We start from the raw sequence: 26,496 nt of genomic DNA on the forward strand, positions 1-26,496 counted from the left end.
TTACCCACTGAGGCATGGACACCAAAGTAACATCCACATGAATATCAGGACCCAAGGTTTCCCAGAAGAACATTGCCCAAAAGCATCACACTTGCCTTCTTTTACCGCATCCTGGTTCCATCTGTTCCCCAGGTAAGTGACGCACATGCAAACCGGCCATCCACATGATGTAAAAGAAAATGTAATTGATCAGGCCAGGCTACCTTCTTCCATTGCTCCATAGTCCAGTTCTGATGTTCATGTGACCATTGTAAAAGCTTTTGGCTGTGGACATGGGTCATCATGGGCTTCACAGTCCCTTACACAACAAACTGCAATGCCCATTTTTTTCTGCTTTCACCTCATCAACTTCATGGATAACATATTCACTTGCCAATTTTCAGATGTCATTGTAACAAGATTTTCCTTTTGCCTGTCAGTGGTCATAATGTTATGGCTGATCGGTGTATTTATATATACTTTATACAGTATATTTATATATCCTGTATATGAGTTCAGATGAAGAGGATTTGGTTCTTGAAACACGTTAGCTATTCCGCACCTACTGGTATGTGCTGTATGTGTTGGGGAGGACATCATATCATATTGCAATCTAGAGAACAAGAAAGCACTTAGGAGTAGACTAGTTGATATGCCTGTGATTTTAAATCTTTTTTTAATGTCTTTTTATCAACTCAGTGGTGTTAGAAGATGTTGCACTAGGCCAGTGCACTCTCTCTTTTTTCAGTTTTTTTTTTTAATATATACTGTATATCCATCTATATATCTTTGTTCCCTTGGCTTTACTCTTCTTTAAAGTATATCTAAACCCCGTATTAGCATTAAAATGACAATTTTACTAACTTTTTTGTCTTTGCTCCGGAAGTTCCTGTTATAACTGACAACTACATCCAAACTGTGCTCTTGCACTGTTACCTTGCTACATGTGTCCCTGGTTGAGACTACAATCAGCAACACACGAGCATGATCTACTATTGCCACTAAAAGGAAATCAGACCTAATCAGTGATGGGCGGCCAACACTGAAGCGATTATTGGTAGACAGGAAGACTAGAGTGGATAAGCAACACTGGGATAAAATTTGAGTTTTTTGGGGGGAAAAGTGAATGACTAAAGTCATTGAGATAGGGTTTAAAGCTACTTTAGTGCAATTATACTCTAGCACAAAACATCCATATGGTTAGGTCCATAGTAGGGTTGCCACCTCAGCCCTTTAAACCCGAACACATATTAATTACACAGGCTCTTTGGCTGATAAAGGTGGTAATTAAACTCACTTGGTGCCTTATCTGCATTAAATTGGCCTCAGAACCTGTGTAATTCATATGTGTACGGGTTTAAAGGGATGAGATGGCAACCCTAGTCCAGAGAGGTCCTGTAAATCGGAGAGAAAAAAAAAATGAGGTTATCCAAGGTATGGTGATAATAAGTAACCTGCAGACTTCACAAGGTCCTGTGCCAAGACTAAGGTTTCAATTTGGATCGTTTAGAGTCATAATTTCTAGTCTTGTTTTGTAGCCACAAAACCATTATATACAACAAGCAGATGGCATAAATAATATCTAGACAACTGCTGGAAGTAAATAGCGGAATGGTAGGCAAATAATATCCTTATTTTTTTCTCCTGTTGTTTGTAACTCTTTTTTTTTTATATATCCTCGCACACATATTTATTATTGTTTGATGCTGCCAGTCTTCCAGATTCTATTTTCAAAACCACAGAAAATAAACTTGCTGAGGCAGGTCAGGCCAACTCAAGTAAACAGTGAGCTGATTCACAGGAGTGCATATTGAAATGTTTCTCTTAGGTGGGGAGATTTTAGCTTTGTGAGATTTCAAGAAATGCAATGAATCATATTAAATGAAATATAGAAGTACACTCTGTTTTACCAAATTATTATTATTTTTGCATAAAATACTTCTGTGAAGATTTTTTATTTCACAGTAGTTTCATAGATAGAATGTTTATCTAGTATGATTTTAGTTTCTGATCTAAATTTCTTCCTCTCATGGTACAGTACATTTAAATACTGTGGCCAGTCGATGAATATTAATACATAAAATAAAATTTTAAAAAAGATAAATAAATAGCACAAGCAAAAGCATGCTAAAGTGCTAAAAATATTGTAAAGACTAAGGGAGAACTCCAGGCAATAGCAAAAATACACAACAAGGATTATGTTCAATGAAACAAAATGCTGTATGCAACTTTAAAGTAAATGTAAATCCTAAGTGGCTGACATGTAGTCAAAGCAGCACTGTGTATCATAAGCATTCGCCATTTAAAAAAAAAAATGAAGCTTGGTTAAACCTATTTGCATCTCATTGATGCTGATACCCTACACACTTTTTGAAGTCATTTCCTGTCTTCATACATGCACTTCTGTGATGGCTTGATGCCATTTCTCAATTTGGGCTTCCTGGTGGTAACAGTGAATAATGTCTGGGTAATGTGGGTTGAAATGACCATGTGCGACAGGGTGACAACTCAGGAGCACAATTGGGAGCAGGGGCAGGGAGTTGTCACCATGGGGTAGATTAAGTAAAATTGGACCTATCATAATCTAGTGCAGCTGTGCATGGTAGCCAATCAGCTTCTAACTTCAGCTTTTTTAATTTAGCTTTGACAATAAAACCTGGAAGCTGATTGGTCTCTATCCGGAGCTGCACCAGACTTTGCACACTCCGGTTTTAGTAAATCTCTCCACATGTAACAGCAAAGTTCTGAACAAGGACCGTCATGGCAGAATCACCAAATATTAGTTTCATAAAACCTTCAGATTTAAATGTTAAAATAATAAAATTTAAGTTTATACCCCAAAGTTAACAGACCTAGGGCTAGTTCACACAGGCGTACTTATGCAGACATCTGTGCAAAAGGCCATGTTTGCACATACGGGATGCACTGGTGTTCCATGCATCCACATGCAGGCAGTCCCATTCACATCAGTTGAGACACAGCAGCTGGCATCTGTGTGTGTGCGGCAGCATGTTCCTGATCACAAACAGTGTAAGTTCGGGGACATGCACCTACAACCACACAGATGTCAGATTTAGAGTAACAGCGGTGTTCGTACAGCTGCTACATTCCAATTTACATAAATTGATCTGCCTGCAAGCGGATGCCAGGAACACCTGTGCAGCCCATGCAGGCAAACATGGCCCTCACATGGGTGTAAGCTTATGTACGCCCATGTGAATGAATAACAACACCCCTTATATGGTCATTTAAAAAAATTCTTGTTAAAGGAGACGTCCAGCCTACATAACCAGTTATGCCAGTTACATAATATCATTTTCATGCATATTGATATTTTGAATGATTCCAAAATTTCTTGGACCCAGAATTTTTCTGTCAATGTGGTTCATGAACAACATTAGCTTCTTCAGGAGAAGGTTAACAGTAGATATAGATCTATAATGTACAACATTCAAGTTACAATACAGCCAAAGACTTTGGGACTGGTCACATGCCTATACACTAGTATGACATTTAATTATACAATTGCTGAATATAAATTCAGGTAAGTAAAATCCTGTTAATCATTTAAGGTCCAGTGGAATTTTACGTGTATGGATGTGTTGTAACATGTTTGTTGGGTGTATATTGTCTTTACTAGAAGACTGTAATATAATTCTCACAATAGTCCAGCCAACAAGGAAAGCATCTAATAGTACTTCCTAAGTGTGCCATATACATGACTCCAGTTTCACAGAAATATAGAAAAGTGACGGCAGAAGAACAAAAAAAGTGGTCCATCAAGTTTGTTTTTCATTTTACATGTTTTTTTAATTTTTTTTTTGGTTTTTGTTGTTTTTTTTTTTTTTTCCGTTAACTGTAGGTCTGAGTATCAATCTATGTTTGTCCCAAGCATGTTTGAAACCACTTACTTACAGATTTCAAAGCTGTATTATAGGCATTCTAATCGCCATAAACCAAAAAGACTGAACCACAGAAGAAAACGTTTCCTTCTTGGCAGGCACGCGCGCCCGCCACGTGACGTAGGGGCTGATGCACGTGCCTGGCGGCCACGATATCCACCGGGCACCCGCGATCGCTCCTGAGAGAGAGAGAAAGGGGGATCTGTCAATGTAAACAGACAGCTCCCCCCGTTCTGTCAGGGAGAGGAGAGAGATCTGCTATTTCTAGAAATTAGAAACAGCGATGTCTCTCTACTCCCTGTCACTACACTGCCCACACAGTTAGAAACACCTACCTAGGACACACTTAACCCCTTGATCGCCCATAATGTTAACCCCTTTCCTGCCAGTGACATTTATACAGTAATCAGTGGCTATTTTTAGCTCTGATCGCTGTATAAATGTCAATGGTCCCAAAAAAGTGTCAAAAGTGTTCGATTTGTCTGCCGCAATGTTGCAGTCCCACTAAAAATTGCAGATCGCCGCCATTACTAGTAAAAAAAAAATTATAAAAATACCATAAATCTATCCTCTATTTTGTAGACGCTATAACTTTTGTGTCAACCAATCAGTATACGCCTATTGTGATTTTTTTTTTACCAAATATATGTAGAAGAATACATATTGGCCTAAACTGATGAATACATTTTTTTTTTTGGGGGGGGGGGTATTTATTATAGCAAAAAGTAAAAAATACTGTTTTTTTCTCAAAATTGTCGCTCTTTTTTTGTTTATAGCGCAAAAAATAAAAACCACAGAGGTGATCAAATACCTCCAAAAGAAAGCTCTATCTGTGGGAAAAAAAGGACGTCAATTGTGTTTGGATACAACGTTGCGCAATTGTCAGTTTAAGCGACGCAGTGCCATATCGCAAAAATTGGCCTGGTCCTAAAGGGGGCAAATCCTTCCAGGGCTGAAGTTATTAAACATTGTACATTTATATCATTCTCTGCCATCAAGGTGCTTACAATCTAAGGTCCCTGTCTTGCATACACACACACTAGGGCCAATTTGTACAAGAGTTAAAGGAGAAGTACAGCCAAGTACAGCCAAAGCTCACTTTATTCTGCACTCCTATGACCCATTTTCAGCAGAGAGCGGCTGAAGTTCGCTGTCTGCTGATGTCACAGCAGTCGGTCCACGACCATGGAGTCAGGATCTGCCAGAACCCTGGACCCACACTCGACTCAGCCTCTCAGTAAGCCGCTGAGAGCCTGAGCCGGCCGCTCCGCCCCTTCCACAGCTCCAGTGAGCGAGGGGGGGCAGAGCAGCTCTCAGCTCAGGGTGCCTTGAGAACCGAGTGATCGGCAGTTTTCGATCACTCGCTTCTCAGTGTTCGAGACGCCGGGGGACTGATACAGCATCGAACTGATGCTGCAGCCACCTAGGAAAGTATGAATCTATAAAACAAAAAAATGTACTTCTCTTTTAATTAAACCTACCAGCATGTACTTGGAATGTTGAAACCATTGTTCCAAGAGGAAATCCATGTAAGCACAGGGTTATTAAACTCATTGTTGTAAAAGCTCTGCAATGGTTTGTTATAATAACTTTGTGATGGATACAGATGAGTTTAATCAAGCCGTTAAACAAAAGATCTCTGCTATAGCAAGAGAGCTGGTCTTGCATCGTCTTATTTTGTAGTAGTCACAGATCTTTCCTAGTTTACATACATACAATAAAGTCCAAAAAAAACAGGTCCATACGTTTCTCTGCTTAGCTAAAGCTTTATTGCATAAATCAGAAGCACGGAGCAAACAAAATCCTTGATGTGTTTCTCAATTGCTGCAAATCTGTAAAAGAAATAATAAAGTAACTATAATAGCAATCCACAACTTTTTAATTCCTAATGAGATGAAATGCTGATGTAACCTTATTTTGACAGCTCCCTTTTATCTTTAAAGATTGCCATACCAATTTAACCTGCCTCTGAAATCTGACTTTATGTTGCAGCCTAAAAAATAAGATGATTATTTAAAGAGGAACTGCAGTCTGCTCACATAATTTGTAATAAAAACATCTTTGCCATTCTGAAACTTCCCTCCAACCACTTTGCATATTATTTTATATATACTGTGATTCTGTACTTGCCAAATATGCTGCAGAAATCTCCCTCCACTGAGTCTGGCTGGAACCATTTTAACTGTGGGCAGCTGAAGCTGCTGCCTTTTCACTTCCTGGATTTACACAGACACACACAGGCACACCTCCAGCTCTGCAGCTCTCATTGGCCCTCTTATGACTCATCCCCTGCCCTTCCTGGCAAACTAGTTTTATATACTCTCATGTATCAATGTATTTTTCTTTATATAAAATGTCATGAACTTATACATATTCTTTTGTTCATAGAATGCAGCAAAAGCTCCTGATGAAGCGTTATTGAACGCGTAACATGTAGAGCAAGCTGATCTGAGCTATATATGATACACCGTCTCTTCGGAAACTTGCTTTTATTGATAAGAGTGAATTGCTCGATTTTCCGATATTTCTATTTTTATTATTTTTTATTAATTTTGAATATGTAGATGGTGTAGTCAATATGCTCATAAGCATTATCTGTGAATGTGTGTAAGTCTATGTATATGCTTTTTAGTTTTATTTTTGTAATAAATATTTAAATATTTTTATATAAAAGTCTTTCTTTGTTATGCCTATAAAGTCCACTAGTTACAAATTCTTCTTAATTCTTCCTGGCAAACTCTCACGAGAGTTAGAGAGAGAGAACTGTGCATGATGTCATAAGCCTAGGCTAATGACCAGACAAGAAACAGGAAGTGGCCTGTATAAGGTATTTACTAGCAGATAAAAAAAAAAAAGTTTTACTATCCAAAGTTAAAATAACAAAGGCAGAAGATTTAATAAATGGAAAGATGAAAGAATGACTGAAGGTCATTCACTGCCAAAGTCTGCCAAGCACTGAAAGTAGCAGCAGGCCAGGAATTTGGCATGTAAGATTTGTCTGGACATACATGTTCCTTTTTCTAAATGTGACTGTCATGTTTAAAGACTTCCCATAGTTTTCTCTGTGGTTTTTCATCTATTGTGGAAATTGGAACAACTTGAAGAAAGAAACTACTAAAATTTAGGCCTGCATACACGTACTTGAACCTGAACTAACTTATCTCTGATACAATGCATTATTATCAAAAGCAAGACCTTATATTTAAAGTGGCATGCTCAAAGAGCAACAGTTTATCATAAGCAGTACCAGAAAGTGAGTTTTGGCTGTGCTATCTGTTATATCAGAATCTTAGCCTTTCACCAGTCTGTGGTTTGGAGTGTGATTTATGGAACTGCGAGTTAAGGAAGAAGAGAGTTTATTTATTCCAGTGAGGTCTTTCAAAGTATGCATGGCTGGGCGGGCGGCCGGCCTTCTGCCTACTGCATGCCACATAATACTTTAGATCTGCATGACATGTGAAGGCGAAAGTTAGTTTGTAAAGTGATGCATGGGGTATTTCCATTACCATGTGTTATTTGCCCCTTTTTCGTGATAGAAGATTGGTATTTCAGTTCACAAAGGACTGTACTTACCAGCTGAATTTACTTCCCAAACAGCATTTTATTGATCTGTGAGGTATTTTGACCATAAATATGTCAATATCCACAGGTAATAGTGCCTTCAAATTCCACTAGCTTCAGATTGACATTAACTGTGAGTTTTAGTGATGTGTGTATTGAGGAGAGCAGAAAGAGGAGCCATATCAGGTGACGGGAACTAAACAACTTGTGAGACAAGCAAAGCTTTGTGAAGAAATTAGGTTTTTAATATTTAAATTCCGATTTATCAGGAAAAAAATATATAGTTATGAGATAAATAACTTTTTTTATTTTAAAGGGTAACTCCACTTTCGTGGGGGGGGGAAGCAAATAAAGAGAAAATAATATAGCATATACAATGAATGTTATTAAAAATGACCTTTCCTTTTCAATCTGCAGCCACTGTAATCTTCTGTAAATGCAGTGCAATATGGCTACCTGGAGTTGTCCTGTACACAGAGGGGTTTATTTACTAAAGCTGGAGAGTGCAGGCTCACTCCTGCAGAGAAACCAATCAGCTTCCAGGTTTTATTGCTAAAGCTTAATTGAACAAGCTGAAGTGAGAAGCCGATTGGTTTCTATGCAGAAGTGAGTTTGATTTTACACTCTCCCCAGCTTTAGTAAATAAACACCAGAGTGTATACTGACCCCCCCCTCAACATAATTTCCTGCTTGTGTGATTGGCTCACTAATTTTCCCAGAAGCCTGCAGTAAGATAAAAGTCGGATTTCAGGCATCCGCTGCATTAAAAATGTCATTTTTGGTGAGCTAGGGACACGTCTAAAGGGATGCAGGCCCAGCAGATTTTCTCGTTAGTGCTGTGTAGGTGCACAGCTGATAGATAATTATGAAACCACTCCCATTAGACCCACTCAGTACAGAAGCAAAGAGGAACACTCAGTGATTTCTTCAGAATAACAAAAGGTAGGAATCTGCAACAAAGGTCGTTATCATCCTTGCAATGTACATAGATCACTCAGAGGGGAATGTTTTTTCCTCAACAAAAGTGGAGTTATGCTTTAAGTAAAGCATTTGTAAAAACAAGCATGTTATACTTCCCTTCTCTGTGCAATGATATTGCAGAAAGCAGCCCCAGACCTCCTCTTCTGGGGTCCCTGGCCAGTGGTCCAGGCTCCTCCTGTTTTCAGTGTTCCACCACATTCCACCAATGACACACACAGCACGGCTCAGTGCCCCCCCCCCCCCCCGCTGTCTGCTCACAATATTTGATTGACAGCAACAGGAGCCAATGGCACCAGCTGCTGCCTCTGATTAGCCTCTGAGAGCAGAGAGAGAGAAGAGAGCCGCTGCAGATGGGCATGTGACTGGATCAAGATAGGACTCAGGTTGGTATAAGCAGGGTGGGGAAGGGGGAGATACAATTACTGGGACATTTATTATCCTAATGCAGAGAATGCATTAAGGTAAAAAATGTTGAGCCTTCACAACCATTTTATCGAAGAGTAATAGCAATTACTGTAGCGACAATAACTCTGCATGCTTTTTCTGCCACCTAAGCAGAGCCTACTTTAATGCTGGTCGTACATTTATTGATTTTTCATGTGGTCGATATTTCACTACAGTTATTCTTTTAAATCAGATGTTTGATGCAACACGTGTGGTAACCAACAATAATCAGAACCTATTTTATTGTTTTAATCTATGATATGATCACACAAATTTGGTTGATAGTAATTCCATTGGTTGTAAAAAAAAAAAAAATTGAAAGTTAATAGAGTCAATCCCAATATTGAAACAACTAGCATTAAGTAATAATCAGAATGATACAAATATAGGCAGAATAAGCCTCTCATTAACATATATTGCTGTACCTTTTCCTGTAGACATAAAAGGATGGTCATATATCTTATATTTGCCTAATCTCATTCCCCATAGTTTACAGATGTAAGAAACAAGTAACTGCTGAATACATGGGAGAATTGTTATAGCTACAGTAAATTGGTACTGCACATCATTGAATCTATAAGTAACTAGATAATCCTATGATCTTTAAAATGAGCAATTCTGAATAGAGTAGAGATAGAAATGATCAAATCTGTAGCATTTGAGTTTGCAGATCATGTTGATAAAATGTATCTATATCATGGAGTTATAGTTGGATTTGTTTAACTAATTTCATACCTCACTCACATCTAATATACTGTAAATGCAGAATATTGCAGTTTATCAGTCATTAGATGTGGTGGGTGCAGTTTACTTTTTCCAGGCTAAGAAATTTTTCAGCATGTACAGAAACTACCGCTTGATTTTAACAAAAAAGTAGTGTCCTGGTCACTTCCTGCCAGCTTAACCTATAGCAAGAGCAAAGGTATCCTATTTACTTAGTGTATAGCAATAATATCCCTGCCCCCCTTTGTAATGAAAATGGACCAAGGAAGACATGTTTGAAGTTCAGCCTGGTCAACATCCATGGCTGCCTCCATAGACACAGTGGAGAAGTCAACATAGCCATCCTAAGACAGGAAGTGTGTAATTTGCAGGATTATCAAGTGAAAATAAAGAGAAAAAAAGGCCTGAAAAACAAATGCAGCCATTAAGGTTGGGTAAGCTGCAGCAGAGTACATTTTTGTTTTGGTTTTGAAGACATTCATAGTACCTGTCTCTCCTTGAGTTTCCATGATAGCCCTAAAGCAAGGCTATAGGAAATAGTCACTCTGTCTCCTGGAATATTTGAGAGGACTGCAATTGAAAAGCTGCAATTTACACCAACTGTCATTACTATCTTTCCCCACTCAAAATCAATTTCTGTTTGCTTTGTTTTGCAGGACATACAGGACGGTTATTAAAATCCTTATGTTTCACCAGTCTTTCATTCCTGTTGCTGAACATCATCTTCCAAATAACAGTAAACAGCCTCGAGGCCAGAAAAAACATAAACCCTCAGTATAACTGTAAGTATATTGTAACTTTTTCCATTGTTTTCTTTTTTGGTGTGGTCTACATTTTTTTCACATGATAGGCTGCTGATGTAAGACACACAGAGAACACAAAGAAGTTGAAATCGGTAAAATCATTATAGATATATATTATTAAATTCATACGTATTAATTACATTTTTAAGGAAGAACTCCAGGAATTGCAGAATTTTAAAAAATACGCTGGTTTAAAGGGGTTAAAGCAGGGGTCTCAAAATTGCGGCTCTCCAGCTATTGCAAAACTACAAGTTCCATCATGCCTCTGCCTGTGGGAGTCATGCTTGTAACTGTCAACCTTGCAATGCATCATGGGACTTGTAGTTTTGCAACAGCTGGAGGGCCGCCAGTTTGAGACCCCTGGGCTAAAGTGTTAATAAACCCAGGACCCTGCGTTCACTATACACTATATTACCAAAAGTATTGGGAACTTTATGGGAACATGAACTTTAATGATATCCCAGTCTTAGTCTGTAGGGTTCAATATTGAGTTGGCCCACCCTTTGCAGCTATAAGAGCTTCAACTCTTCTGGGAAGGCTGTCCACAAGGTTTAGGAGTGTGTCTATGAGAATGTTTGACCTATCTTCCAGAAGCGCATTTGTGAGGTCAGGCACTGATGTTGGACGAGAAGGCCTGGCTCGCAGTCTCCACTCTAATTCATCCCAAAGCTGTTCTATCAGGTTGAGATCAGGACTGAGATCAGGTCAGTCAAGTTCCTCCACCCCAAACACGCTCATCCATGTCTTTATGGACCTTGCTTTGTGCACTAGTCCATATCACTTGGTGAAGGGGGGATTATGGTGTGGGGTTGACTTTCAGGGGTTGGGCTCGGCCCCATAGTTCCAGTGAAGGGAACTCTTAAGGCGTCAGTATACCAAGACATTTTGGACAATTTCATGCTTCCAACTTTGTGGGAATAGTTTGGGGATGGCCCCATTCCAAAATGACTGCGTACCAGTGCACAAAGCAAGGTCCATAAAGACATGAATGAGCAAGTTTGAAGTGGAGGAACTTGACTGGCCAACATTAAGTTGGCCTTGGTGGGCCAACTCAATATTGAACCCTACGGGCTAAGACTGGGATGCCATTAAAGTTCATGTGCGTGTAAAGGCATGCGTCACAATACTTTTGGTAATATAGTGTATCTGGTCTCCCACAGTACACAGAACATGGAAATGCAATTATTTTAGTAAATATAAACTGCTAAATACCTTTTCTCATCAGCAGTTAGAGCAGTCTTGTGACTTCTATGAGTGTGTGGTTAAAGCTTGTAGGAAGAGTTTTCATTCTCCCCTGTTTGTCCTATGAGGCTGCAGGACACCTGGCCCTCTGTCTGGACAGTGCTGATTGGCCCTGTGCTGATTACATGCACTCTCCCAAGAAAAGAAAAAAACTCTCGAGCAATACACACTAATCTCAGCATGTGTAGCTTGCCCCAAGGCTCTGTTCTATCAGGAGATAATTTGGGGACTTTGGAATAAGGGGAAGATCAGAGAAGACAGGATGAAACAGCCTTTTTACACAATGCATAGGATTAACTCCTTAGGTTCCACAGTGAGTATAACGAGCATGCTTTAGTGCATATGTATTACTGTTTACTGGTTTAGTAACACTTTAAGCTCAATAAGGTGTATGCTACCTGGTGGACTATTTACTTTTTTAATGAGCACAATGGGGTTCAGCTATCGCTATACTTCCACCACTCTGACGGGAGAGTTGAGCTTTGCTACACAGCAGCTGCTCTGTCTGTCCTTCCCCTCCACTGTCCATTCACAGCAGCAGTGGCCGGTCCTTAAGGGGCACAGAGGCGTCGCCCTAGCTGATCTCCATGCGCCGCCCCCTAATCTCCATGTGGGGCACCAGACTCATACGTTTCTATGAGTTTTTTTTTAAGCACATGATTAGAGCCTGAGGTTCTAATTTGCTTCAAAAAGGTTGGGCTCAGGGCACTGCCCCCGAACCCACCCATATGTGTCATTAGCGAATCATAATTTGCTATTGTCTTCGGGCTTCTCCTCCAGGGCCAATCAAGACAGGAGGTGGATCTTAAGACCGGATTAGCCAGGAGAAGAAGCTGCAACCTGAGTGGAGTAAGTGCGAACTTGGCGGGGGGGGTTGTTTGCTGTGCCCCCCCACCAAAAAACAGAGCGCCAGCCGCCACTGATTCACAGAATACATTGTATTTTGTGAATGGGTAAAAAGAGAGGGTGGGTGAGCAGAGCAGCTGCAAGCGACTCTGCAGCTGCAGGATCGGGCACCTGAAGATTCAGCATTAACAAGGGTATATTGTGACAGACTCACCCGGGATAGAGGCTTTTAGAGGGGACTGAATGTGAGCCTCTTGCCTACAGATTATGGGCCTTGGCATTTGGGGTACCCTTGAGGTGTTGTTACTTTGGCTTCGGGTCCTTGTCCCTCAGGACACACAGACTCCGGGGACCCTGTATTTGCCATAGTAGCAATAGTGACTGAGTCATACTGTTGGGACTCATACTGTGAGAAGATGCTAATGTCATCAACTCCACTCACCTGTCTGATGTCAGCTATAATGTGTTTAATGTAAATGAGTTTAGTCTGGCTTACCAGAGGTTCTAAGGGTATTCAACTCATTGTTGTTTGTTCTAATTAACCCTGTGTTGATGTTTATGGTAATGTGTGTTGAATAGTCAATGAGCTAGGAGACGTAGTCACCTAGGCTGTATAAAGAATTAGATAATTAGCTCATGTTAATTAGGTTACAGTTGTATTGTTAGAGAACATTCCAACGGCATATAAAGTCTTGTAATTTTGATTCTAAATAAAACAGTTCATGTTAGCATCTAAGCAAGTGTCGCCTTGTTTTGTGCTTGGAAGCATTTGGAATATCTGATATCTGTATCCAGACTACAAGGAAGTGGTATACTGACGGATGCACTCAAGTGGAGTGAGGGACGTTCGTGACATATATCGATCATAAAAATGTGACATTAGTGTTACCCCTTTATAGGCCAGGACATTTTTTGAAGTGCTGCAGTTCCTGGAGTTCTTTTTTTTTAAACACTTGTACAGAGTTAGAGAAGTCTAACGCTTTTGCCAAAATCAGCCATGAGCACACTATTCCCAACTAATATGAAAACACAACCCTAGTTCTGAAGAAACATGTTCACTGCAGTTAACCTGAAAGATGGTAATTAGTTAGGGGTCCTGTCCAAGGTACGGGCAGGGTGTGTTAGTACATCATAGGGTCATAACAAAATAAAACAAAAAATGAGAGTACACACCCAAAGGCTACCTCCTAGTCCCATTGTTTATTATAATTATTATTTATTAAACCACAATGTCCTATGTACTCTCCAAATTACCCCTCCCCCCTACTCACCAAACATGCCAAGTGGAACCTATACCAACTCGGTACTGTTGGAGAAAGGAAGGGATTCTGCTAAACCCTTCCGAAAATGAAAGACTTAAGCCTCGTACACATGGTACGATTGTTGGCCAACCGAGCGTCTGATTTTTGTCAAAAGGGCGTGTGCCAGGATCTTGTCTTGCATACTAATGTTACACAATTGTCGTACCACAAACACAAACGTAGTGACGTACTACGAGCAATTTCAGCTCTTGAGCGCCTCCCTTTGGGCCCCTTCTGCTAATTTTGTGTTTGGTGAGCATTGATGCCGAGCATGCGTGTTTGTACTTTCGACTTTTGTGTGACGGATTTGTATACTGACCATACGAAAATCTGACGTGGAGCCGGTGTCCGTCGAAAATTTACTAGCCTGTCATCCAACATTTGTTGGCCGAAAATTGGACAACAATTGTCAAAAGGAGCGCACTAACGGTAAGATTTTAGGGCAACGGTCTGTCAACAGACAATCCCCTGCCAACAACCAAACTGTGTGTACGAGGCTTTACTCTCGAACTGCCTGAATTCAAATACAAATCTTCTGGGATCCTACTTTTTTGGTCTGCTGACCCTATGTCAATGCCAGGTTTAAAATAATTATAATAATAATATTAATAATAATACAATAGGGATCTTAATGCTAAATTCCAAGCTTACCTTCAGTCTTGCACAGTCGTACAGACTCCTCTCCTGTACAGAAATTGCTAACACTTATTTCAGCGCACCGTGAGCTTCAGGGCGATGATGCAGGGAGGAGATACCAGGGAAGGAAACTTTTGAGCCGAATAAACTTTACCTTAAAAAAAGTTTGTGTTGCTATTCTGCTCTTCTAATCATGTTTCCTGGCCCCAGAAGAGGAGTATTGGGGCTGCTCTGTGCAAAACCATTATGAAGAACAGATAAGCATAACATGTTTATTATTTAAAAAAAAAATCCCTTTACAATCACTTTAATGTTTTTGTTTAACTGCTTCAGATCTGCGCTATAGCCGAATGACGGCTACAGCGCGGATCTGCTTTGCTGGAAGGCCGTCAATAGACGTCCTCCCCTTTGCAGGCTCGCCACGCCCCCCTGAACGGTGCGCGTCAATGAGACTCGGGTGATCGCAGATCGACCCCTTACCACGTGATCAGCTGTCAGCCAATGACAGCTGATCATATGATGTAAACAGAAGATCGTTAATGGTTTTTTTTTCTTCTCACGCTGACAGTGTGAGGAGAAAAAAAAACATTCACCGGCTTCTGTTTGAAGGGATATCGGTTCCGAAGAGGCAAAGCTGCCTCATATGTGCCCATCAGTACCACCTGCCAGTGCCACGAATCAGTGCCCACAGTACGTAAGTGCCAGCAATCAGTGCCACCTATCAGTGCCCACAAGTGCCACCTATCAATGCCCACCAGCGGTGCCCAATCAGTGCCTCATCAGTGCCACCTAGCAGTGCTGCCTATCAGTGTCACCTACCAGTGCCAATCAGTGCCCATCACTGCCACCCATCAGTGGCCATCAGTGCCAGCTATCAGTGCCACCTATTAGTGCCCTTCAGTGCCACCTATCAATGCCCTTCAGTGCCGCCCATCACTGCCACCCACCAATGCCACCTATCAGTGCCCACCAGTGCCACCTCATCAGGGTGCCATCAGTGTTGCCTTATCAGTGCCCATCAATGCAGCCTATCGGTGCCCATCAGTGAAGCCTATCAGTGCCCATCAGTGAAGCCTATCAGTGCCCATCAGTGCAGCCTATCAGTGCCCATCAGTGTAACCTCTCCAGCATACATCAATGAAGGAGAAAAATTACCTGTTTGCAAAATTTATTAACAAAATATAAAACAGTTTTGTATTTAAAAAAAAAAAATAGGTCTTTTTTAATTTTTTTAACAAAAAATTAAAAACCCAGAGGTGATCAAATACCACCAAATGAAAGCTCTATTTGTGGGAAAAAATGATAAAAATGTAATTTGGGTACAATGTTGTATGACCAATTGTCATTCAATGAGTGACAGCGCTAAAAGCTGAAAATTGGTCTGGGCAGGAGGGGGTTTTGGGTGGCCAGTAAGCAATATCTGCCTTTAGTTCAGCTTAAAGGTAATACATTTCTTCTTTTTGTGTTAGAATGGGCAGTCTAGCTTTTGCTCTGAATAATAGTTAGTTAGTTGGTGACAAAGAATCTAGAGTTTGTAGAGTATTACGTGCACCTGTGACAGCATGATCACTAAATACAGCCCTAGGTGTAAGTGGGAGTAAGAGGGTAAGCTGACCGTAGCTTGACATCTTAAAAACATGGTCTCTTCATATTTGGTTTCCTGCTATGAGTCATTTAGAAATATGAAGTTTCTTGGCACCAGTGGAGTAAGGTGGTGTCACTGCTGCATATTCCTTAAGTCAACTTTAAACATTAAACTTATGTAAAAGATTTAATTTTTAAAAACTTTATTTGGAATAAACTGTACCATAAAACATGGCAATTTCCGTAGAGTACAAACTAAGCAAATCATTCAAATTCATTAAATTCCCTGGCATTTTACACTAGAAGTCAAGAATCTTTAAACTTGAAAAGTAAATGAAAAGTCTAGACAGCATAAAGGACACATGTGCAATCATATGTATGTCTATGAAAAGGAAATGAAAGACACTCACCTCTAACAAGAGGGAGGGTTTTCAACAACTAGCCTTTAAAAAGACAAAGATACATACATGCTGCATGTTAACGGTCCTTTTCTATAAACTTCACATGCCCTAGCAGAAAATAATCAGTCTGCTACAGACAGCCAGTGTAAATCTATTTAGTACAAACTAACAGCATTGCTGCTTTAGGTGCAGAAAATATCAAAGAGAAGCAGTCAACCTCAACCTTACAGCCTAAAACTAGGGTGACACTTTTGCTCTGATGGGGGGGAATACGTGTGAATAACAGGAACAAGACTGATCCCCATGAGGTCTTTACCAGTATTTCTCAACCTATTTTCAGTCAGGGTACCCTTTAAAAATATAGACAATCTCAAAGCACCCTTTAAAATTTTGAAGAGTCTTGAGGCACCACATTCTAAATTTTAAAAGACAATTTTAATAGTTTTACATCATGCAACAACGTCTACACACCCAACGTTAGAGATGATTTATTCTTCCAAAGCAAATACACTTTTGCACACTGGTACTGACTAATATTCCAATATTTCTCTTCTCCCTCAATTTCTCTCCATCAGTCAGCTAATTTCCCCCCAGTGCTGAAGGAGAGGAGCAGAGGAGGGTCAAACAAGGATGCTGTGGAGGCAACAGACATCTTCCTTGTCAACTGATGATGTCATTGGTGTCTAGTCATAATGGTGCTTAATGAAAAACTGTGGCTTTGTGTAACTAAAGGACAGGCTTGATCTACTCGCTTGCTCGTATACAATTATTGATACATTTTTAGGCATTTAGCCAAGGCAACCCTGAAGAAACCTCAAGGCACCCTGGTTGAAAAAGGCTGGTATATACTGTACCACTAACAACAACATAGGATTCAATCCAGATTCAGCTTCCTACGAATGCCTATTGGTTCTCCATAAGAAAAGCTAATATTCTCTTTGAAATATTATATAGTTGACTCAGAAGATTTCATCAGAGCTTTTTTGTAATTGCTTTACTGGAATTGCCATAACCCATAAAAACCTTTCACAAGCTATAGTTAGTCATTGTTACTTGGTCAGACAGAAAGAGATTTCTACTCTCCATGACTCTAGGCAGAACACGTTAAACAAAGAACTTGTGTAAAATATGGTTTAAAAATAATTTTTCCAACTTGTTTAATAGTTAATCTTCCATATCTCCAAAATGAGTCCAGTTTTTTGTTGTTTCTTTTGTCAAAGACATGGAAAACTCAGCCCTTTGTGCCCCTGCTGGAGGTAATGAAAAGCAGACTAGTACCTAATGTTCTGTATGTGTACTCTGATTGTTCTTACAACTTTTCTCTTTGTAGCAGAACTTCAAAAACACATTAATTTAGTATAAAACTGGATCAAATAAAGTGTTACTTAAAATGAACTCAAATACAAAAAGGACAACTCACTTATATTTCTTTGGATTTATGAATAGTTGATGAATGTCTCAGAACACTTATCTTTTGAGTCTTCAGATATTCCCATCGTATCTGAGGTTTCTGTCTTCTTTCATTTAGGATTGGTTTGATAAAATGTGATATCTAAGAAAACATGGAGTGAAGCTTAAAGTGAACTTTTAAGGTTGCAAATTATACTACTTTTTGCTTCTGTGGGAAATATAGGAATTTTTTGGGAACCAATTTCATCAGATTACAGGCATGTTTACTTATCTTTAAAGGCCAAGTATGCCCAAACAAATATTTCAGTTTTGAACAGGCATTGTTGAGTTGAATCATCTGACAACTTGCTAGAATTTTCTCGGAGAAAAGTGGGTGAAAAGACCATTTTCAAAAAGAAGTGATAAAGGATTCATATTCTGAATGGTCTAGGGTTATTAGTGGTGTACCCTAAGGTTCAGCGTTTGACCCTTATTTTTAACCTAATTATAAATTATATAGGGTCTGGGATTAAAAGTACCATTTCAATGTTTGCAGATGACAACAAGCTATGCAGTGCAATAATGTCCTTACAGGTAGTCTCCAATTTACAAGTCAACCTCAATGCACTGTTCAATTGGGCAACTATGGGGCTAATGAGGTTTAATGTTGATAAATGTAAAGTTTTGCACTTGGGGGCTAAAGGCATGCATGCATCATATATTCAGGAAGTCAATGGTTGAGAAGGAACTGTATGTTCTGATAGAAACATCATTTTGCCCCTGTACAAACATTAATAAGACCTCATCTGCAATAGAGAATTGGAGAAAATGCTGAGAAGGGCAAACAAACGGTAAAAAAGGCATAGAGGAGCTCAGCTATGAGCAGGACTTAGCTGAACTGAATTTATTCTCTTTTGAGAAGAGGCGATTAAGAGGGAAATGATCACCATGTATGTATACATAAGTCCATATAATAAACTTGGTGTAGAGTTATTCACTTTCAGGTTATTACAGAGGACAAGAGGACATTCTTTACATCTGGCTGAAAAGAGATTTAACCTTCACATATGGATGGGCTTCTACACAGTAAGACCTGTGAAAATAGGGATTAGACCCCCTTAAGGACTAATTCTGGCCAGCTCAGCAGATTGTTTTAAAAAAAGAGCTGGATGCTACAGTAAATGCACAAAATATAACTGAATGCTAACATTTTAGGTTATAACACCAGCGGTAGCTGATCCAGGGAATATCAGATTCCCCCACCGGAGCAAATTGGATCATGCTTTATTGGGGGGTTGCCTTTCTCTAGATCATCTGTGAGTATAGGATTGCGTATATGTAGGTCATCTATTTGTCTTTTTTTCAACCTGACTAACTATGTAACTATACAATTTTAATGGTCAATTTTGCATACCGTGGTTTCGGTGTCTTTATCCCTCCCTTTAAGGGAATAACTAAGGTTTCATACCCAAACAGATAGTCTCACCAGTCTCTTCTTTTCTGAAATATGGACAATGCATTGGAGGAAATTGGTGCTATTAACTGGCCATGTAATGATTGCTGCAATTAGGTGGAACTGGGCAGGGATGGTTTGAGAGTATGTGAAGGCAAATATAAAATGTAAACATAAAAAAGTTTAAATAGCAATAGACATTTCAGGGGTCAAGAGTAGGTAACTTAAGCTGCCCATAAATGAATTGAAATGTGTCTGGTTCAGCAGGTTCGGTCCATCTATGGTCGTTTGTGCTTGACCTAAGTTAGTCTAATGATTGACTTTGGTCGAACTGGATAGTTGGAAAACATTTGTTGATCAAGCCAGCTGCAGCTAACAGGCAACGGCTGCTGATAAGTGTATTCTGACAGCGGGACTGGTCGGGGTGCAGGGAGGATTCCTCCACCTCGCTTATGTTTTTCTGATTGAAAAAAACAGGCATCTATGGCTAGTTTTACTGTCCCTCAAATTACTGGTAAATGATAGTAAATAAGGAGGTTTGTTTACCTTAAAAGGAAAAAAAGCTGTTGTCTCCGCATGGTAATGCGTCCCAGAAGTTTGCTCCATTTCCTTCATGAATGTGATGAACTTTTGCTGGCACATAAATGGGTGATGGAAGTCAGTGGAATTTCACCTTATTTACTTATCTCTGGGGGAAATTCCCTTGCAAAATGCAACTTCCCTTGCTAAGTGAACAGCATATTTACCTTTATTAGCTCAACTCCAATGCCTTACTATCAATAGGAGGGGAATGCCCTAGTGTTGCTGCGCAGTGGGAGCAAAAAAGGTTGGTGACAGTGGGAATAGCAAAATGCCATTCCCAAGAGTGCCAGTGATCAGTGTTCAGTTGGAATAAAATGTTCTGATGCCAGTGATCAGTAGCTTTAAAAAATATCCCAGCATCAGTGGGAAGAATAGAGCCCTATCATTGGTGTCACTAGGATGAATAGTGCCATATCACCGGTGTAAGTTAAAAGGAATATTACCCTATTGTGGGTGTCAGTGGTAATAAGAAAACCCCAGCACTGATGTTTAGTGTTCACTTACTTGTGCACAGCCTTTATGTCCTGCACTGCCCACTCAGATTATGCCACTGCTAAAACGAACCAGGCCCAGAGGGGGCCAGACAGGAACTGCTGCAATTCTCCTAGTTTTGTCCCTAACTTAGCCAGCAGCCATGCATATTTGAGTGCTGGATGGCATAAACTGAAGATGACTTTGCCATTTAGGTTGACCAGCTTAGGGCCTTCCTCTATTTCCATTCTAATTTAAAATGTTACTCTTGCACATACAGTAATATATGTATGCACTAGACATGCCACTATACCCTTGAATGAACCCTTCTGTTCACCCTTCTGCTGAAGCTGCTGCCTGTTCACTTCCTGGATTTACACAGACATACAGGAAGCACACCTCCATCTTTGCAGCCTTACAGCTCTCATTGGCTCTCATATGACCCACCCCCCTCTCTTCCTGGCAAACTCTCACAAGGGTGAGAGAGAGCTGTGCATGATGTCACAGTCTTATGCCGCGTACACACGATCGGACATTCCGACAACAAAATCCTGGATTTATTTCCGACGGATGTTGGCTGAAACTTGTCTTGCATACACATGGTCACACAAATGTTGGAAATTCCGAACGTCAAGAACGCGGTGACGTACAGCAAGTACGACGAGCCGAGAAAAAGGAAGTTCAATAGCCAGTGCGGCTCTTCTGCTTGATTCCGAGCATGCGTGGAATTTTGTGCTTCGGAATTGTGTACACACGATCGGAATTTCCGACAACGGATTTTGTTGTCGGACAAATTTGAGAACCAGCTCTCAAATTTTTGTTGTCGGAGAATTCCGACAAAAAATGTCCGATGGAGCCTATGCACGGTCGGAATTTCCGAAAACAAGCTCCCATCGAACATTTGTTGTCGGAATGTATGATTGTGTGTACGCGGCAATAGGCTTTTTACCAGACAAGAAACAGGAAGAGGGTTGTATAACGTATTTACTGGCAGAAAAAAAAAATGTTTTACTATCCAAAGTTAAAACAAAAAAGGCAGAAGATTTAATAGTTGGAAAGTTGAAAAAAATGACTGAAGGTCAACTCCTGATTGTGATGTCAGCTTCAGTTATGTATGAAGTGTCAATACAAGGATAGTAAAAAAGAGGCTTATTTGTGGGAAGTAGTTGCAGATGCTGACATTTTAGCTACTTTAAAGTATATATTTCTTTTGTATACAGACTTGTTACTGTAAATGAATGTGAATGTATATCATAGAGGTAAACGATTTCATAAATAAATAGACATGTGTCTGCAGAGATGTAAAGAAAATGTCCTGTATTTTACATTTTGCTTGGTTTCCCACAAGCAGCAGTGAACAAATGGAACTAATTAGTGCATAACACTGGATGACTTAAGAAATGTAATTTTCCACTTTTTTGTGCCATTCAATAAGTGCACACACATGTCTTGAAATTGATGTGGACACAGAGATAATGTAACTATTCTCAACTGCTTTATGACGAGTCTCAGCAGCCAGTGGGGAAGGTTTCAGACAGACCCCATAACAGCTTTATTCTCTCTCCTGGGTGCTCACAGAATTGCCTTGTAGGAAAGAATACTGACTGTATCCATGTAAGTGATTGAAATGGAACTGTTATCTTTATAGCATCAGTAACACCTTAATTATCCAGAAACAAGCTAGTTAAATAGATTCTGCACTTTCATTTAAAAGTCATTTCCAAAAACCTTTATTCTCCAAATCTAATTACATTTTCATTTTGGTGTCCAATATGTAGACCTACAAATTACCTTTACAGTGAATAATTGTCAATTCTGACAGTTTTATCGTCCCAAATAAAAATTATTACCGATCATTATTGCAGGGAGCAAAATGAGTAAAAGTTTTTTGTTTTTTAATTAGTGGATAAGTGTCTATTTCTCTCTGTTTGTTAGAGTTGCTGTAATGAAACAGATAGGAACGTTGTTCCATTTATCCTTTTATCCTCCCTGGCGGTATGATTATGTCAGATTTTTGATGCTCAAAGCGGTACAATTGTTTTGCATGAAAATTTGGCATTTTATATTGTAGGCCTGTAATTCTTAGGAATAACACACTTAAATCTGTCCAAACAAAAGACTAGTAGACATCCCGGGTATGATAAAGTTTGAAACACGAAATCATAAATTATAATATAATAACTATAAATAATTATAACAAATAATAATATAATAAAAATTATTCAATAATGTAATCAAATCAAAAACACTGACATTTGCTCAGTTGCAGAATTGTCGCTGTCATTACTTTCAGTGTTTGATGATGGATTTCCCCACAAATCACTATCGCTCAATTCTGCAAGTGATTCTAATTTATTATCGCTGGTTTCTAGCTGGTCTAAAACCACTTTTGGCGTAAAGGGACATTTTTTGGTTGCTATGGACAATCTCCAGTTTCCAGGCAGAAAGAACAGTATACATAATATAAACTGCATGCAGGGCACTGGAGAAACCACTGGGGACAAAAGGGATGTGAAATAATGTGATACAGTAATGTAATCTATAAGATTACAGTGTACTGTATGTGTATTGTGTTTTCAACTTTTTGAATTTGGCGCCGTGTTCCATCCCTGTGCATCACAACGCTCGCAGGGAATGGAGCCCGGCTCTGTAATGGATCGAGCAGAGACATGGCTCGCACACACAGCGGGGAGACATCGCAGGATCCTGGGGACAAGGTAAGTAACTTTGCCTGGATCCTGCGATGCGATCCCGAGTGTGGCTCGGGGTTACCGCTTTTGGTACTGAAATTTCACCCCGAGCCAGACTTGGGAATACCGCTAAGGAGGTTAAAAAAGAAAAAAATGAAAGTGTTACTAAACCCAGGACGCTGCATTCACTATATCTGGTCTCCCACAGTACACAGAACATGGAAATGCAATAGTGTTAGTAAATATAAACCGCTAAATACCTTTTCTCATCAGTTAGAGCAGTCTTGTGACTTCTATCAGTGTCTGGGTAAAGCTTGTAGGAGGAGTTTTCATTCTACTCTGGCTGTCCTAGGAGACTGCAGGACCCCTGACCCTCTGGCTGGACAGTGCTGATTGGCCCTGTGCTAGCAAAACTTCACTAGCAATACACATCAAACTGAGAATGTGCAGAGTGTCCCCAAGGCTCTGTTCTATCAGGAGATGGTTTGGGGACTGTAGAAGAAGGGTAGGAACAGAGAAGACAGGACCAAACAGCCTTTTTACACAATTCGGAAGATTAACCCCTTAGGTTCCACAGTGAGTATAACAAGCATATTTTACTGCATATACTGACTGATTTTACTGTTGTGGGTTTAGTAACACTTTAAGTCAGATATAGGAGAACCAACAATGATTAACACCTGCACTACCTCAGCACCAATGTATACATTGTCACTAGATATCATATTTTTTGGAGGCTTTGGTACAAATAACTCCTTGGTATGTGGGACTAGTCCCATTGGTGGATAAATTAGTGAGTCTTACTGTGAGCATAGTTTTTTGTGTTTAAATAATATGATGGAGGATGTGTTGCTGCAAACCAAAGGGCAGAGAAACAGATTCCTTTGATAACCCACCCATCCAGCAAGATTTACTCATTAATCCACACTCACTCACCATCTCCCAGTGCAGGAGGTCACTCTCAATAAGCTTCATTGTCTGATGATTTTGAGGCTTACCTGTGTAGATGACATCATTGCCCCTCATGCCTCCATTATAGTGTTTTTGCCTGATGTTTGGCTGCTCAGGCCCAACGCTTGTCACAAATGTGCTGCTGTAGTTAAAATATAGTAACGTAATGTCACCAGTTGAACAGAATAAAGAAGGTGGGGTCACAAGTAAGCTAAGCTGGAAAAAAATATTTGAATTTCAGTTTTGAATATAGCTTCAAATAGTCTGCTTAGAACACCCATTACAATCTATGGGACAACAAGCAGAAGCAGTGGTGCAGTTTCTCACCAACAGGTAGCAGAATGGATTGATGAGATTCAGCTTTGGAGTGTTTTAGGCCTAGGGGGTCTTTCTGAGATGCAGGGCCAGTGCAAGGATTTTTGTCCACACAGGTACTAGCAGAATTATATACATTAATAAATTGAAGACACAATACAGCTAACACTTGAATCAGTTACAGCAACAGTTTTTTTTTTCCTTTAGGTATAAATCTTTTATATAAATAAATAAAAGCTGGTCATTCTAAGCACGCCTGTCAGTGGTAAATGGTTTGTCTCATCCCTCATCCCTCCCTGCTACATCTGCAGGACAGCTTGTTCTGTTGAAAAACAGCAGACTAAGACAGTCCACCAGCAGGTTAAACAAAAAACTGACTTGATTTGCTCATCCATATCCTCAATGTGGATGGGGGAATCCTGTCCACTGAGCTATTGTATTCTGACAGCAGGGAGATTTTCCTACTATCAGAATACACATATCAGCTTTGCTGGCTATATCTCGTGGTACTAAATGAGCAGGGAAGGTCCAACAGGTTTCTATCAATCATGAAATTCCACAAAATAATATATGCTAACGAGTGGCAGAATGAATCTTGAATGTCTCATATACTGTATATGCCATGCAACAAAAGACAATGCACAGGGGGCTCAACACAATCCACAGCATTTTTAATCACACACATAGGTTGGACTTGATGGACTTGTGTCTTTTTTCAACCTCACCTACTATGTAACTATGCATACACGCGTGTAGAAGTATAAAGAAAAGTACATAGACACAACTATCAGGACTGATCCCAATATACAGCAAGGAAGTCATACTTCTACAAGAGACAAAGGCACAGCTCACATACTGCATGTACACCTATCCAATGCTGGTGTCATTGTCACAACACACCTGTAGAGCTGTCATCTGTCACCAAACTTCCATAATGATCACCCCCCCGAACAACAAATCTCATGCAATTATTTATTTATTTTAGTTACTTATATAGTGCGGTGAATTTACGCAGCGCTTTACATACACATTATACATTCACATCAGTCCCTACCCTCAAGGAGCTTACAATCTAAGGTCCCTAACTCACATTCATACATACTAGGGACAATTCAGACAGGATCCAATTAACCTATCAGCATGTCTTTGGAGTGTGGGAGGAAACCGGAGTACCCGGAGGAAACCCAGGCAGGCACAGGGAGAACATGCAAACTCCAGGCAGGTAGTGTCGTGGTTGGGATTCGCACCAGCGACCCTTCTTACTGCTAGGCGAAAGTGCTACCCACTACACCACTGTGCTGCCCAATTACACCAGAACTCTCCACCCCTTGGGCTGATTTGAGTTTAGAGGTGAAAGCATGCAACCTGTAAATTCCTAGTCCTAACAAGGGTGAGCCTAGGCTACCTGGACAGGAAATACACCTGCCAAGTCTTCTTCACCACCCACTAAGCCTGCACAACGTTTTCCATCTATTGCAGGCTGTCCTGTACATAAATACATAAATAAAGCACTCATACCTGAGGCTTTCCATGCTATTCCTGCTGACCCCTCCTCCTGGTGTCACTCAGCTCCTCCCACCTCAGCGGTGATTGTCTTTGTACTGGAGCCATGGCTGAGACAGGTTCCTACTGTGTGATTCCCAATGCTGTGCCCCTCCCCCTGGTTTCACTCAGCTCCTCCCCCCTCTCGGCGATTGTGCTGGCTAGTGCTTCTGCTGCCGCCCAGGTGGGAGTCGGAGGATAATGTTGTTCATTGCATGGGCTGTCTGAAATGTCTATCCAAATATGGATTGTGTTCTGTACATATACATTGACTGTGTTTGTAAATTTATTTTTAGTACATTTTTGCTGCTTTTCGGTCTTTGCTCCTTCTAAACGCATCAAATCAAACTAGAGTACACTTGCGCAGAATATTAATAGGATCACCAAAAAAGTCCTAAAATAAATGATTGAGGTTAAAAAATGATTAAATATGCAAATTTGTATTGCTAAGAACTGTGCCATGGGTTTCTTTACCAGTAATGGAGAGAGCTGGGGTCCTATTATAAAACGGATGTTGCGCTCTCAGTTACAGTACACTGAAAGTGATGTAGAGCATGCAAAGTCAAACAAGTGCACGCCACATTCTTTCTTTAAAATGTATACTAATAGGTTTAGACAGCTGAGTTGCACTCGTCTAGAGCTTTGAATTCATGCTCTGTATCAGACTGTTTGTAGGCTTGGTGCTGTTCTGTAAGGCAGT

General features: G+C 40.1%; 1 protein-coding gene across 5 annotated transcripts in view; it reads left to right on the forward strand.

The window, feature by feature from the left end:
• Nucleotides 1-26,496, forward strand: part of PIEZO2 (piezo type mechanosensitive ion channel component 2) — a 465,998-nt gene that overhangs the window by 226,119 nt on the left and 213,383 nt on the right. For all 5 annotated transcript variants that reach the window (XM_073631329.1, XM_073631330.1, XM_073631332.1 and 2 more), the window contains exon 3: nt 10,247-10,372. In XM_073631329.1, coding sequence (XP_073487430.1) covers nt 10,247-10,372 — 126 coding nt within the window. The remainder of the gene's footprint in view (nt 1-10,246; nt 10,373-26,496) is intronic.

This window comes from Aquarana catesbeiana, linkage group LG05 (genome assembly GCF_042186555.1).
Source record: "Aquarana catesbeiana isolate 2022-GZ linkage group LG05, ASM4218655v1, whole genome shotgun sequence".
NCBI lineage: Eukaryota > Metazoa > Chordata > Amphibia > Anura > Ranidae > Aquarana > Aquarana catesbeiana.